Raw genomic sequence first — 16407 nt, 5'->3', positions numbered from 1 at the left:
CAAAATATGACAAATATTTTAGAGAATTATAAGAAAAATTGATAAAACTATTGGGAGATTTCACTAAAAATGTCCTGGTAATTAATAAACAGACAAATCAGAAACAATATAGAAGATCTGAAAAACAGAGTTGACCAGCTCTAACGGGTCCCTGTATCCAGCAGAAATGGGCGTTCTTTTTAGGCACATGTGAAATAATGGCCTGCGCTGTTCTGGCCCAGCAGAAATTACATACTTGGCAACAAGTCTCATCACATTTTAAGGAAACTATCAAAAAGATAACATTCTCATGTTTCTGCAATTTAATTTTAAAATAAAATTAAATTTTTTTGAAGGTAAAAAAATACATTTTGGAAATCTAAACTGTTTAACTCTTAGAAGAGAATGAACAGTGGAAAAGAGAAAATATAACTGAATGATAAGGAAAATACATACACATAAGATTTATGTGATGCAGCCAAGTGGCATGTAGAAGAAACTCTAGTATAGTTTTTCATATACTTTTTATATAGTATGAACATTTTATGTAAGTATTTTAAATGCTTATTTTAAAAAAGTTATAAAGTTAACCATAACAAGGATCTGTAGAGAAAAAGCATATGTAAGGAAAGAAGTAGGCCAGGCACGGTGGCTCACGCCTGTAATCCCAGCACTGTGGGAGGCATAGGTGGGCAGATCACCTGAGGTCAGGAGTTCGAGACCAGCCTGACCGATGTAGAGAAACCCCATCTCTACTGAAAACATGAAAATTAGCCAGGCGTGGTGGTGTGTGCCTGTAATCCCCATTACTCAGGAGGCTAAGGCAGGAGAATCACTTGAACCCGGGAGGCAGAGATTGCAATTAGCTGAGATTGTGCCACCACACTCCAGCCTGGGCAACGGAGCAAGACTCCATCTCAAAAAAAAAAAAAAAAGAAAGTAAAGAGGTACAGAAATGAAATAAAGATACAGTAATGAAAATTATTAAAACCCAAAATAGTTCTTAAAAAAGCTAACAGACAAGCCTCTGGCAAAATTAATGATAAAAAGAATGGCTTTGAGGCGCCTCACCCTGCACCCATCTAAAACAGCAAACTTAATCCATAAATGCATGTGTCTGCTCCACCGACTGGCCGTTTCCCCCTCTCTCTTTGGCCTCCCTACTCCCTGAGACACAACAACATTGAATTGAGGTCAATGGATAACCCCCACAATGACTTCAGAGTGTTCAAGTAAAAGAGTTGCATGTCTCTCACTTTAGATCAAAAGCTAGCAACAATTAAGCTGAATGAGGAAGGCATGTTGAAAGCTGAGACAGGCCAAAAGCTAGGCCTCTTGTGCTGAACGGTTAGCGAAATTGTGCATGCAAAGGAAAAGTTCTTGGAGGAAATTAAAAGCGCTGCTCTAGTGAAAGCACAAATGATAAGAAAGCGAAACAGCCGTATTGCTGATAAGGAGAAAGTTGGAGTGGTCTGGATAGAAGATCAAACCAGCCACAGCGTTCCCTTAAGCCAGTGCCTAATCCAGAACAAGGCCCTAACTCTGCAATTCTGTGAAGGCTGAGAGAAGTGAGGAAGCTACAGAAGGAAAGCTAGAAGCTAGCAGAAGTTGGTTCGTGTGATTAAAGAAAAGAAGCCATCTTTTATAACAGTAGTGCAAGGTGAAGCAGCGAATGCTAATGGAGGACAGCAAGTTAGCCAGAAATCTAGGATCATTGATGAAGGTGGCTGCGTAAGCAACAGATTATTTATTTATTTATTTATTTATTTAATTTTGAGACAGACTCTGTTGCCCAGGCTGGAGTGCAGTGACGCAATCTCAGCTCACTGCAAGCTCCGTCTCCCAGGTTCATGCCATTCTCCTGCCTCAGCCTCCCCAGTAGCTGGGACTACAGGCGCCCACCACCACGCCTGGCTAATTTTTTTTTTTTTTTTTGGTATCTTTAGTAGAGACAAGGTTTCACCGTGTTAGCCAGGATGGTCTCAATCTCCTGGCCTCGTGATCCACCCAACTCGGCCTCCCAAAGTGCTGCCAATTCTTAAAATTTTGAGTCTTACAATTTTGTGTCCTTGTAGCCTCAGCCTGGTGATAAGCTTTCCTTGGGCCTCTTAACACAGAAACTAGAGCCTCTCACATCCTGCACACTCTGGAGGCCTCTTGCCCCCAGGAGGGTCACACAGCAGCAGTTCCCTCTGTAAGTCTCACCGTCCCCCACACAGCCTGCACCCCCAAGGCCTTCTGCCCTGCTGGTGCCCTGACTCCCCCTGCACATCCTTCTATTGGAAGGAGATGCCACCTGGGACTTTTTTTTTTTTTTTTAATTTCTAGGATATATGTGCACAGCGTGCAGGTTTGTTACATAGGTATACATGTGCCATGTTGGTTTGCTGCACCCATTAACTCGCCGTTTACATTAGGCATTTATCTTAATGCTATCCCTCTCCCAGCCCCCCACCCCATGACAGGCCCTGGTGTGTGATGTTCCCCGCCCTGTGTCCAAGTGTCCTCATTGTTCAATTCCCACCTATGAGTGAGAACATGCAGTGTTTGGTTTTCTGTCCTTGCGAGTAGTTTGCTCAGAATGATGGTTTCCAGCTTCATCCATGTCCCTGCGAAGGACCTGAACTCATCCTTTTTTATGGCTACATAGTATTCAATGCCACCTAGTATTTTCATAGCTAGAGAGAAGTTAATGCTTGTGTCAAAGCTTCAGAGGACAGGGTGACTCTCTTAGGGGTGAATGTAGCTGGTGACTTTGTTGAAAGGAGTGTTCACTTACCATTCTGAAAATCCTAAGGCCCTTAAAAGAACTGTGCTAAGTCAAGCCAGTGTGGTGGCATGTGCCTGTATTTTCAGCTTCACAGGAGGCTAAGGTGGGAGATCACTTCAGACCAAAAGTTTGAGGCAGTAGCATGCTATGATCATGTCTGTGAATAGCCACTGCTCTCTAGCCTGGGCAACATAGTGAGATCCTGTCTCTTAAAAAAAAAAAAAAAACTCTACCTATGCCCTAGAAATGGATATTAAAACCATGATAAACCACAGTATGAATGCATGGCCAAGGTTGTTGTCAATGAAAACTCATGCACTACAGGGTGCTGGACAGCCGCTTTGTAGCACCAAGTTGGCAACTCTTAATAATATTAAACCTACCACTTTGGGAGGCCGAAGCAGGAGGATTGCTTGAGCCCAGGAGTTTTGGACCAACCAGGGCAACATAGCAAGACCCCATCTCTACAAAAAATTGTTTAAAAGGGCCTGGCAAGGTGGCTCACATCTGTAATCCTAGCAATTTTGGGAGGTCGAGGCAGGTGGATTGCCTGAGGTCAGGAGTTCAAGACCAGCCTGGCCAATACAGTGAAACCCTGTCTCTACTAAAATACAAAAATGAGCTGGGAATGATGGCAGGTGCCTGTAATCTCAGCTACTCTGGAGGCTGAGGTAGGAGAATCGCTTGAACCCAGGAGGTTGCAGTGAGCCAAGATCGCATCACTGCACTCCAGCCTGGGCGACAGAGTGAGACTCTGTCTCAAAAAAAAAAAAAAAAAGGAATATACGTCTCTTATCACTTAGTATTTATGTGCTCCAAGAAACTTGTACATGTATGCAAGGAGACCTGCTAGTTTTATTCTTTGCAGCTTTGTAAATACACACAAAAAAGGCATCTGCCAAAAGGACCATTATCAAGGTCCACCACCAAGAGAGTTGATAAAGTTTTGTAAATGTGTGTTACACAGTATATTACAGCTGTAGTTACGTCAAATACCATCAAAAACAAATGACAGGCAAATGTACATGTTATAGTTTGTGTATTTTAAAAATGTAAAACATGGCTAGGCGCGGTGGCTCACGCCTGTAATCCCAACACTTTGGGAGGCTGAGGCGTGCGGATCATCTGAGATTGGGAGTTTGAGACCAGCCTGACCTACATGGAGAAACCTCATCTCTACTTAACATACAAAATTAGCCAGGTATGGTGGCACCTGCCTGTAATCCCAGCTACTTGGGAGGCTGAGGCAGGAGAATTGCTTGAACCCGGGAGGCGGAGGTTGTAGTGAGCCAAGATCACACCATTGCACTCCAGCCTAGGCAACAAGAGTGAAACTCCATCTCAAAAAAACAAAACAAAATGTAGGACATGTGAAATGTATTTGATATATATTTATCCAGCAAAATATAAAAACATAGGAATGATACATACCAAAACGTGGTGTTTGCTAGGGTAAGAGGAAGGAGTGGGATGAAAGAAGAGAACATAGTGCTTCACTTACAACCTGTAATATTTTATTTTCTCAAAAGTTGAGGGGGGCTATAGGTGGAATATGAGACAAGTGTGGGAATGCAGTAAGATCTGTCAAAACTGGGTCATGAGTATACAGTAGTTGCTTATTGTGAGCTGTGATTCTCTGTACAATTGAAATAATAAAATTTTTCATTGTTTTAAAATACAGTTCTTTGATTACTACCTAGATTGGTTGAGTATTTTATTAGATTTGGGAGCATTAGTATGTATTTATTTTACCTTTTAGATTTTCTGTGGTATATTTTGTTCATGTTTTCATAGAGATTCTTTTTTTATTGCTTTAAATTACCTTAATTCATTAAAGATAGTTAGTTTAAGGTATTTCGTATTTTTTTTTTTTTTTTTTTTTTTTTTTATTTTTTTTTTTTTTTTTTGAGACGGAGTCTTGCTCTGTCGCCCGGGCTGGAGTGCAGTGGCGCGATCTCGGCTTCCTGCAACCTCCACCTCCTGGGTTCATGCCATTCTCCTGCCTCAGCCTCCCGAGTAGCTGGGACTACAGGCGCGCACCACCACGCCCAGCTGATTTTTTTGTGTGTTTTTAGTAGAGACATGTTGTGGGAAGTCAGGGACCCCAAACAGACAGGATTTCACCGTGTTAGCCAGGATGGTCTCAATCTCCTGACCTCGTGATCCCCCCCATCTCGGCCTCCCAAAGTCCTGGGATTACAGGTGTGAGCCACCGCGCCCGGCCTGAATTCACTTTTTTGTATGACCTTACTTAGAAAGGGCCACTCCAACCTGAGAACAGATAAGTGTTCACATATATATTCTTGGTTTTACTGTTTTAGCTTGTATATTTTAAATCCTAATCCATTTGTAATATATTTTGGAATATAACATGGAATATTTAACAATATCTTGCCTCATGCCATTTATTAGATAATCTTTTACCCACTGTCTTGAAGTATCTTTATATAGTAAATTCTTAATTATACCAGAATATTGTTCTGTTCTGTTTTGTTGATCTTTCTGAGTATAAGTATCTTTCCGTTCATTTTAGTCAATTAATAATACACGCAGATAAGCTCATTGTATTTAAAGGATACAGCAGAACATGATGGTTCTCTGCCCTGCCCGTCCCCATCTTCTCATTCTCTGCGCTCCCCCTGCAGATGCAGCTGTTTTGCAATCAGCTGTCTCTGCTGTGGTTTATGCATCTCTGTATTTCTCAGTAGTGTGTGGACACTGCTGCCATTGACTGATAAGTTTTAGACGTCTATGACTATTGTAATATAAGGACTTGGCTCTCTAAGTCATTTTAAAATAAAGTTTGTGTTATTTCAATATTTAGAATGTGTGCCTCTGAAAAAGTTACAGCTGAGCATCATAATAGACAGTGCTTGTTGTTAGCTGTTGGCTTTTCCAGGAGTCAGTGATTGCATTTTCCTTTTGGGACAGTTTTCCACAAGGTCAGTCACACTAGACAATCTAAAAGGTCCAGATTTTTTTATTGGCAACCTCCCTCCTGGAATGTTCCCTTCTCCACCTTGGCAGTGTTGCTCTCAAGGCCTACCAAGAACTTTGTGAATGGGGCTTGTTGCCTTTTAGCTTTATGGATAGTGTGAATGGGATCTTTGTTCCACTCTAGTTTTTAACAGGTTTTGGTTGATATATTGGGAATGCACTGGTAATGAAATATAAGAAAATATGTTTATGTTAATGACCGTTAACGTCTGTGATATATGTTGGTTTCCTTAACTTCTCTCCAAGTCATGTTTATAACTACTGTACTAGTGTTCACCAGTCAAACCAAGCACGAGGTGCTGGAGTTCCTCCTTCTAAGTCGAAAAAGGGGCAGACACCTGGAGGAGCTCAGTTTGTTGGCCTGGAATTATATAAACGACTTAAGGAATTTTTGAAGAATTACTTGACAAATCTTCTTAAGGTAAGATGTTTCACATATACACTGAGTATTCATAACAGGATATTTTAAAAAGGAGTGAAATCGTGGTTCTAACTTGTTAAATCTTTCACTGTCATCTGTTATGTTTTAGACACTAATGTGGGTGACAGTGTTTTGCTATTGCATAGTCTTTTACCTACTGTGAATATGAAATCATCATAAACTATATTCTGGGGTTTTGTTTTTTCGAGATGGAGATCTCACTATGTTGCCTAGGCTGGAATTTTGATTTCCTGGGCTCAAGTGATCCTTCCACTTCGGCTTCCTGAGTAGCTGAGACTCTGCAAATGCTTAGCACTGTGCCCAGCTCATTCTGTTTTTTTTAAATTAGAAAGATTTGATAACCTTTTAGCATAATAGTCCCTTCCTTAAGTTACCAACCATTTTGGATTTGGTTGTTAGAAATGATGAACTTTTTTATTTAAAGCAAATACGTATTCATATTACCTGCATTTACTGTAAACCCAACGTGGGGTTCCCTGTCAGGTGTATAAATAATTGTAAGGTTATTCAGTCTTGGAAACCATGTTTTTCAAATGTGATCTTGCTCTTTACACATGGTTGTGAAGTATTTTTTGTTTTCTTTTCTTTTCTCTTTTTTTTTTTTTTTTAAAGACAGGGTCTTGTTCTGTCACCCAGGCTGGAGTGCAGTCGTCCAATCATAGGTCATTGCAGCCTCCAACTCCTGGGCTCAAACAGTCCTCCCACTTTAGCCTTCTGAGTAGCTAGGACTACTGGTATGTACCACCATACCCAGCTCCCAGCTAATTTTTAAATCTTTTGTAGAATCAGGGTCTCTTTATGTTGCCCAGGCTGGTCTCCAACTCCTGGGCTCAAGCAGTCCTCCTGCCTCCGTCTCCCAAAGTGTTGGGATTACAGGTGTGAGCCACAGTGCCTGGCCATGACGTGTATTTCAAAACTGCTGTGAAGTTGTGCTCGTGACTAGGATGAGTTTCACTGTGAATATCCATTTCCTTCTAGCATAGGTCCCTCCCACTCCAAGCCTTTGGTTGGGCAGTGGTGGAGTCTTTTCCCCTTCGTCTCCCGCCTTTTTCTTCCTTGGTCTTCATCCTTTGTAGCAAAGGCAGTGTGACTCCTTATATCTAGCCACAAGATGAGCAAGTGGGTCCTTCATCTGGTTCTACACTGTCACAGAGTGAAGATGTCTATACTCTCAACCCAGCGAAATTTGCAGGAACTCTTCTGTGTATATATTTTAAATATTTTTGATTTACACAATGTGCAGAAATTTCTGCATGCTGCAAAATTGTTTTACCTAATTTATTTTTACAAGCTAATTGAAAACTTTAAAACATCACGCTAACAGACTATATGTAGTTGGCTGGCCACAAGTTGTGACTAGTGTATTATTTTCATCTTCCTCACATGGTGTTTCTAAGGTCTTGCTGAAGCCACTGTTCTTTTTATTCATAACACATTGTAAAGTGAATGTTCTAATTAATTAATTATTCTTTAGTACTAAAGTAAGAAACAGTATATTGTGCTAAGTAATAATGTTGATGACCATGCCATCAGTGATATTTTTGCATTTTAAAAAGGTCAGGTACCATCAACCAAAAGAGCTTAGCTTTACATTTTAAAGTTCATTTCATATTATTTAAATTTAAATGAACAAAAAATTATGTGTGTCAAGAGATGATCAGGTTTTTACATGGCTTGTTCGGTCACTCGTGTACCTTGTACAGATGAAGCTTCAAGTCTGTCGTAGCCATTTAGTTTTCACTGAAGACACTGAGGCTCAGAGAAGCCAGTGGGCTCGCCCCAGCCCTTCCTGCAGCCCTTCCGCCCCCACCTTCCTCTTGAGTGCTTCTCTGCTCCACACACCTAAATGGCAGTGCTGCCATACAGTGCCATTAATGATTTTAAAGGGTAAAGCTTACTTTGTAGATGCCGTTCATCCCTAAGAAAAAATTTCAAGTTAGTCTCCTTCAAATAAAAGTTCGTGACTCGAGTTTTGGAAATCTGGATAAAAATAATTTTGGTAAATGCACATTTTCTTTATGAGGGCTTGTTAAAGAGGAAGTATTGTTATACTATCGTACTCACATTATTTTTATAGATTACCACAAAAAAGTGTTTTTATGGTTTTTAAGAAGGAAGAAGATACATTTAAAAATTGAATAGTATTAGCCTCGTTGTCTGAATTGCTGAGTAGGACATGTTGATTTGATTTCTTTTTTGGGGGGCGGGGGGGCGGCAGAGTCTTGCTCTGTTGCCCAGGCTAGAGTGCAGTGGTAGGATCTTGGCTCACTGCAACCTCTGTCTTCTGGGTTCAAGCGAGTCCCCTGCCTCAGCCTCCCGAATAGCTGGGACTACAGGCATGCACCATCACAGCCAGCTAACTTTTGTATTTTTAGCAGAGACAGGGTTTCCCCATGTTGGCCAGGCTGGTCTTGAACTCCTGACCTCAAGTGATCTGCCCACCTCGGCCTCCCAAAGTGCTGGGATTACAGGTGTGAGCCACTGTACCTGGCCAATTTTTTTTTTAAAACAAAATATTAAAAATACAGATGATTTTGAGGTAAATTTCTTAATAAAAAGGAATTACCTGCATATCAAATGTTCAGGGTACTTTTTTTTGAGTGTGGATATTTAATACCATGAAAAATGTTCCTGTTTAATTTGAGATGAAAGAATTGTTTTACTATATTCTTGTGAGTTTATTAGCATGTTTTTATATACAGAATAATTTAAAGAAGCCATCTAAAATCACATGTATCAATGTATTTTAATACAGTAGATGTTATTCACTTTTATTTTTAATTTATAATGTGACAAATTAGTCATCTTAAAGCTTTAGTTAACTTGTTTTTAGGATGGAGAAGATTTGATGGATGAGAGTGTACTGAAATTCTACACTCAACAATGGGAAGATTATCGATTTTCAAGCAAAGTACTGAATGGAATTTGTGCCTACCTCAATAGACATTGGGTTCGCCGTGAATGTGACGAAGGACGAAAAGGAATATATGAGATCTATTCAGTAAGAGTTTTGTTTTAAATGTGTTTTTTTAAAATGATAAATTGTCTTTTAGTAAGAGAATCTAGGCAAATATTAAGCTTTTTTCAGAGTAGTAAACTAATTTTCATTGTTTTATCAATAAATGTCCCTTAAATATTTTTTAGCAAGAAAGTAGAAGAATGGGTAAATTGGAGTTCTAAAATACAATTTGTCCATTTCTGCATTTGCTTTTTAAAAATTTCTTCTTTAATTACCTGACCCTACCATCACAATTTGCATGGAACTGCATGAGTTTTCTCATTGACAGTCCTGAGTCCTGGCAGTCCCAGGCAAATCAGGTGCCCATACCTGAGGGCGAGCCCTGAGGATTAGCCCTCCCATGCTTTATAGTCTGGGAAACCCTGCTTCAGGGAGAGGACCCTGACTTAATTACTAAATTACCCTCATTAATATATGTTGCTTCAGTCAACGAAAGGGGTTTTTTTGTCCATTGGCTTTCAAAGTATGGTCCTGTATTTGTCTGTTTTCATAACTTCTGATAAAAAACTACCTGAGACTGGGTAATTTATAAAGAAAAGTTTAATGGGCTTAACAGTTCCACATGGCTGGGAAGGCCTCATAATCATGGCAGAAGGCACATCTTACATGGTGGCAGGCAAGACAGAATGAGAACCAAGCGAAAGCAGAAACCCTTATAAAACCATCAGATCTCGTGAGACTTATTCACTACCATGAGAACAGTGTGGGGGAACCACCCCTATGATTCAGTTCTCTCCCACTGAGTGCCTCCCGCAACATGTGGGAATTATGGGAGCTATAGTTCAAGGTGAGATTTGCGTGGGGGCGTAGCCAAACTGTATCAGGTCCCCAAACCTGCTCTGTCAGCATCACCTGGGGACTTCTTAGAAATGCACATTCTCAGGCCTCATCCTAGACTTAAAGAGAAACTCTGGAGATGGGGCCCAGCAATGTTTTAACCAAGCTCTCTAGACAATTCTGATGCATGCTCCAGTTTGAGGACCAGTGTTCTAGAGCAATTAAGGGAGGACTCAGAAGCTCTCCAGACAATTCTGATGCATGCTCCAATTTGAGAACCAGTGTTCTACAGCAATTAAGGGAGGACCCAGAACAGTCTGTTCATAGACTGTCAGATCAACACAGGCAATGCCCTTTAAAACTAGTTTTGTTAAAATGTCAGATTCTACATAAAGGAGTTAATCACCATATCCAAGAATGTTGCTATAATAGCAATACTTTGTAGCTTCACTTTTGACAAATTTAAAAGAAAAACATGATGCTAGTTGCAGTGGCTCATGCTTGTAATCCTAGCACTTTGGGAGACTGAGACAGGAGACCAGCCTGGGCAGCATAATGAGACCTATAAAAATGTGTATCCAGGCATGGTGACGCACCTGTAGTCCCAGCCACACATGAGGCTGAGGTGGGAGGATCGCTTGAGCCCAGGAGGTGGAGGGTGCGGTTAGCCATGATCCTACCACTGGAGTCTACCCTGAGTGACAGAGTGAGATCCTGTCTAAAGAAAAAAAAGAAAAGGGCCGGGCGCGGTGGCTCACGCCTGTAATCCCAGCACTTTGGGAGGCCGAGGCGGGCGGATCACGAGGTCAGGAGATTGAGACCATCCCATCCCGGCTCACACAGTGAAACCCCGTCTCTATTAAAAATACAAAATACTAGCCGGGCGAGGTTGCGGGTGCCTGTAGTCCCAGCTACTCGGGAGGCTGAGGCAGGAGAATGGCGTGAACCCGGGAGGCGGAGCTTGCACTGAGCCGAGATTGCGCCACTGCACTCCAGCCTGGGCGACAGAGCGAGACTCCGTCTCAAAAAAAAAAAGAAAAGAAAAGAAAAGAAAGAAAAGTATAATGTATCCTGGATGCATGACTTGTTTTTATTGTTTGTGTAGCTCCAGTTTCTATACCAAAATTGTTCATTGCTTCATAATGATACTTTGCTATGTAGTTAATCTGGTTCTAACAAAACTTTCTAGGTTTAGTTGTTTGATTTGGGGTTTTTGTGCTTCCCCTTTAACATTTTGTTTATTTTTTTAACTGACAAAAATGTGTACACCATGCCTTTTTGAAATATGTGTGTATTGTGGAATAGCTAATGGGATTTTTTTTCTTTTTCACATATAAATGCTTTCTTGAGACTCAAAAGTTGTTAGTATAGGAATCAGGATGATATTGGTTCATTTCCTTTTGGAAACCTGCTTGACCTAAATGTGTACCCTACAGTAACATCACAGACTCCTAAAAATCATTACGGTTTTTAAACTTTTCCTATACTGTTTTCAACAACAGTCAAAGAAAATATAAATAAAGAAGTTGAGCTGACAAATGTCTGTGCTTGGATACCTCTTGAAGTTGTTGGCTCTTGAGCATGGCTTTCTGATTTTGTCATGATAGCAGATTTTGACCAACTTGTAATCTAGAAATTTTGATGAAGTAATTTGAGATTTAGATTATTTCCTATGACTTCAATCTGGGAAAAACATAGTAAAAGTATAGACATTTTGTACTTTTTTTTCTCCAGCTTGCACTGGTGACTTGGCGAGACTGTCTGTTCAGGCCACTGAATAAACAGGTACCTACTAGTGTGAACGTGTGCGTGTTCCTTTTAAAGTCCCTTCACAGTTTCGTTGCTTAGCCTTTGTCTGCTCACTCCTTTGCATTATCCCATCTTACATTCTTTAATGGCTGTGAATGTTTAAGGGATATGTAGTAATATATATCATATTCTATAACCTGTGTAATGTTTTTCTACATCCTTTCTAAAGGTAACAAATGCTGTTTTAAAGCTGATTGAAAAGGAAAGGAATGGTGAAACCATCAATACAAGATTGATTAGTGGAGTTGTACAGTCTTACGGTAAATAATTTCCCTTTAGTTTATTCAAAGTTTCCACATCAAATGGCAATTATGACAATGCTCTAACAGATTTCACTTTAAAATATTTTCATATTATAAAGGACATTGTTAGCATTTACGAAGGTACTTCTCTTTCTTTTTAAGTCAGTGTGACTTTGTTTTTATCCAACATAAAAGCTGTTTGATCCGTGTGCCTTAAGGAAATTTTGATGAAATAGACATTTTAATTATTTTCTTTTCTGGTCTCATAGTGGATTACTGGACATGTTAGAGTGTGAGCTCAATGATAACCAGAAATCTATATCAGCTTGAAAAATTGAGATTGAGAAACTGATAAAGTAATACAATGTCTTAAAAACTTGGGTAGCATTGTATTTCTTTGCAAATTTAAAATTAGTTATTTTTATCGCTTTTGGAAATATAAAAGTTCTCTAAAGGAACTTCATCATAATTTTGAAGCATACCTGGCCATGGGTCAGAATTACTTGCTATTTATACATCTTGGATTTTTTTCCTTTTTTATTTTATTGAAAGAGTGTACTTTAATACTAGTGAGTAAGAGTTACTTATGTCCTGCCATTTCACATTTACCTTTTAAACATAACTTAAACTGAATGCTACACCTAAGTATATTCTGTGAAATATAACCAAAAAAATAGGGTAATTGAAATATAGCTCATATTCATTTCTAGTGGAATTGGGGCTGAATGAAGATGATGCATTTGCAAAGGGCCCTACGTTAACAGTGTATAAAGAATCCTTTGAATCTCAATTTTTGGCTGACACAGAGAGATTTTATACCAGAGAGAGTACTGAATTCTTGCAGCAGAACCCAGTTACTGAATATATGAAAAAGGTAAGCTTGAATATAGTACTTTAAGTAGACTTAAGTTAAAGTCATTGCTACTCAAGTGAGTTCTTTTTAGCATATACAGCTTTCTTTACAAGTCATTTGTTGGGCATTGTTTTTCTGTAGTGTCTTCATCAGGTGCAAGTGCTTCTTCTAATTCTCCAAGGAGCTTCTATAAATTAATTTGGTAATCATTACTAAGAGTTCTCCTTGCTGTTCTAAGGATATAACCATAATAGCTACATGACTTTTTAAACTGTTTATCCTAGAATGTGGATTTATATATAATGGGCATAACAGTCACGTCAATGAGAAAATTTTAAGAAACAAATATTCTCAGATTTGCAAACTTTAAGCTTTTCCTTTTTTGCTTCTAAAATACCCCTAAGATTCTGTTACATGGCTTTCAGGATTATATGAGATGAAAGGTTCTTCTGAAACTAGGATTTAAATTCTAATATGAGAGGATGGCTATCGTCCCACTTCAACCTCCAGAAGTAATGGGATTAGAGGCATGAGCCACCACACTCAGCTAATTGTTTTATTTTTGTAGAGATAGGTTGCCCAGGTTGGTCTCAAACTCTTGGGCTCAAGTGATCCTGCCACCTGGGCCTCCCAAATTGCTGGGATTACAGATGTGAGTAACCATGGCCCACTGATAATAAAGATCTAGTAGAATTACTACTCTTTGTTCTCTTTCTTAGAAATACAGATATCCTGGCTGGGCGCGGTGGCTCACGCCTGTAATCCCAGCACTTTGGGAGGCCGAGGCAGGTGGATCACCTGAGGTCAGGAGTTTGAGACCAGCCTGACCAACGTGGTGAAACCCCGTTTCTACTAAAAATACAAAAAAATTTAGCCGGGCGTGGTGGCACAAACCTGTAGTCCCAGCTATTCAGGAGGCTGAGGCAGGTGAATCACTTGAACCTGGGAGGCGGAGGTTGCAGTGAGCCGAGATTGTGCCACTGCCCTCCAGCCTGGATGACAGAGCGAGACTCCGTCTCAAAAAAAAAAAAAAAAGAGAAATATAGACATCCTGGATTTAGACTCTAAGGAATGACATAGGTCTGGAGTCAGCAAACTTATCTTGTAAAGGGCTAGATAGGAAATACTTTTGGCTTTGTGAGCTGTGTGATCTCTTTTGCAGCTGTTCAACTCTGCCATTGCAGCACAAAGCAGCCAGTGGGATATGTATACCAGTGAGTGTGGCCGGGTTCCAATAAAGCTTTATTTACAGAAAAAGGCAGGCAGGCCGAATTTGGCCTACAGGCTATGGTTTGCTGATGCTTGACCTAGCTATACTAGTACAGTGGTCCCCAACCCTTTTGGCATCATGGACGGCGGTGGGGGGAAGAAGGGGGATGATTTGGGGATGAAACTGTTCCACCTCAGATCAAAGGAGTGCGCAACGTAGATCCCTCACATGCATAGTTCACAATAGGGTTCGAGCTCCTATGAGAATCTAGTGCTGCCCCTGATCTGACAGGAGGCAGAGCTCAGGTGGTAATACTCACTCATCTGCTGGTCACCTCCTGTTATGCGGCCCAGTTCCTAACAGGCCACAGAGCCATACTGGCCCACAGCCCAGCATTTGAGGACCCTTGTACTAGGAGATCTCCAGGAGTCTGGATCTTTGCAAGCCTGACACCTGCTTGCCCTTTATTCCCTGTTCACTTGGGGCATGAATGGACTGCGGAATCTCTTTTCCATAAGCTGAGATAGAAAGTCAGTTAAAAGCAACAGCTCTGCTCTAACCTCATAGAGAAAGTTCTGTCTGGTTTGTTTGTGGTGACCTGAATGTGTTTTCCTATAGGAGATAGTGGTTATAAATGGGCTTAGAAGTTTGAAGTTGAAAGTCCTTGACAAATTTCTGCTATCTCAAAGTTTAACAAAAACGGAACTATTCAGAGTATTATACTTGGAATATTAATAGTTCCTTGTGTAGAATAGTGGGCTAAATTGACTTTTGTATGCTGATCTGGAACCTAACCAGCTCACCTAGAGTTTCAAACAACTGCCTAACAAATGAACTTTTGAAACATAATCTGTTTTGAATGTTAGCATTGCCTGTTATTTCATTGTTTAATATGACAGTGTTGTATTCCTAAACACTTCTCTTATTAAACTCTGCTGTATGTGGTGATTCTTTTAAAACTTTATGTCCCTAAAGACCTCTTATCCAGATGCACATCCATGACAGTGGTGCGTGGTGCGAGCCTGTTCTTTTTATGGGTTGATTAGAGGATTGTGGTCATCTCCTTTGTCCACACTGATGAAGTAGTAGTGCTCTAGGGCAAGGAAACCAGTGTTTTAGGCTAGAACTACGGAAGCACTCCCAGAACAGGTCAATCTGTTTTGAAAACCAGGCCTGACACCAAAGACAGTTGAGGAGCAAGGATTTCCAATGGCCTGGATGCGTCCAATCCAGCATGAGCCCTGCCTTCAAGGAAGCAGTGTGCTTCCTACATCCTGGTTCCCATACAGGGGATTCATTTCTAGAGCAGTTAAAGGTTTGGCCCAAATCCACCTGGATCACACCAAACACAACTTCCATCACATTCTGAAAGTTGATAATGCGGAGAGTCTATAAGCGTAAGATTGGAATTTGACCATGTAATTCTGCTCTTATCCTATAGCCTTGCATCTCAAACTGTGCTATGAGTCTAGTTTTAAATCCCCACCCTACCATTTATTAGGGGGCTGACCTTAATGCTTCTGTTCTTCAATTTCCTTATCTGTAAAATGTGAATAGTAATAATAATAGGTAATAGTGCGGATTAAGTGAGCTTTATATTTACAAATTTTCACATGAGGTATTTATTTGTTAAAAGGTGCTAAGAATGGTGTGTGGCAAAGAGCAAGGCTAATGTATTTGGTATTACAAATATATATCCCACAAAACCTCCAGTGTATGCCTGGGAGGATGCAAAACCACAGGATAAAGGGTGGCAAATCTTACTTAATAACTTAGGGAGCAATTATGTTTACATTACAACAAACATTCTATCAGGAAATAGAACAACATTGAGATAAAACATGACCCTTCAAGAAATACTCTGCAAATTCTAGCCAGTTGAGAGCAGTTCAGATTCCCTGGGTTTGTGTTCACTTTTCTCTATTAGGAGTGTTTTAGAGGAAACATCTGGAATATTTGGCTTGTCTTTCCAAGGATGGCTTTGAAGAGTGAACCATGTTAGTGTTTCTGAAAGATTTGACTGTCTCATACGATTGAGACTGATCTGAGCTACAGAATCTCTGTATGACTAGATTTCTAATGTCAATTTTTAAAAACTTTAAAAAAAATCATACTTCATTAATGTGCTTGTCTTTTTTGGTTTTTATTTTCCTTTTGTTTTTACTGAGAACAAATCCTCGTTGAAGTAATAAAGACCATCTTTAGTTGCATATTTTATTTAGTCATTTGAATTTGACCTTGGTGTTCTAATATAACAGTCTGCCAAGTACAGTGATGACCAGGAGCCTATTTGACTTGGAATCGATAGA

General features: G+C 40.1%; 1 protein-coding gene across 4 annotated transcripts in view; it reads left to right on the top strand.

Moving 5' to 3' along the window:
- CUL1 (cullin 1) overlaps positions 1 to 16407 on the top strand; it is a 103391-nt gene that overhangs the window by 50363 nt on the left and 36621 nt on the right. For all 4 annotated transcript variants that reach the window (XM_033194487.1, XM_033194490.1, XM_033194486.1 and 1 more), the window contains exons 3-7: positions 5993 to 6167; positions 9022 to 9189; positions 11719 to 11769; positions 11963 to 12053; positions 12746 to 12909. In XM_033194487.1, coding sequence (XP_033050378.1) covers positions 5993 to 6167; positions 9022 to 9189; positions 11719 to 11769; positions 11963 to 12053; positions 12746 to 12909 — 649 coding nt within the window. The remainder of the gene's footprint in view (positions 1 to 5992; positions 6168 to 9021; positions 9190 to 11718; positions 11770 to 11962; positions 12054 to 12745; positions 12910 to 16407) is intronic.

The sequence above is a fragment of the Trachypithecus francoisi genome, unplaced genomic scaffold (assembly GCF_009764315.1).
Source record: "Trachypithecus francoisi isolate TF-2019V2 unplaced genomic scaffold, Tfra_2.0 Lachesis_group4, whole genome shotgun sequence".
Classification (NCBI taxonomy): domain Eukaryota; kingdom Metazoa; phylum Chordata; class Mammalia; order Primates; family Cercopithecidae; genus Trachypithecus; species Trachypithecus francoisi.
This window is presented reverse-complemented; position numbering and strand designations above follow the sequence as displayed.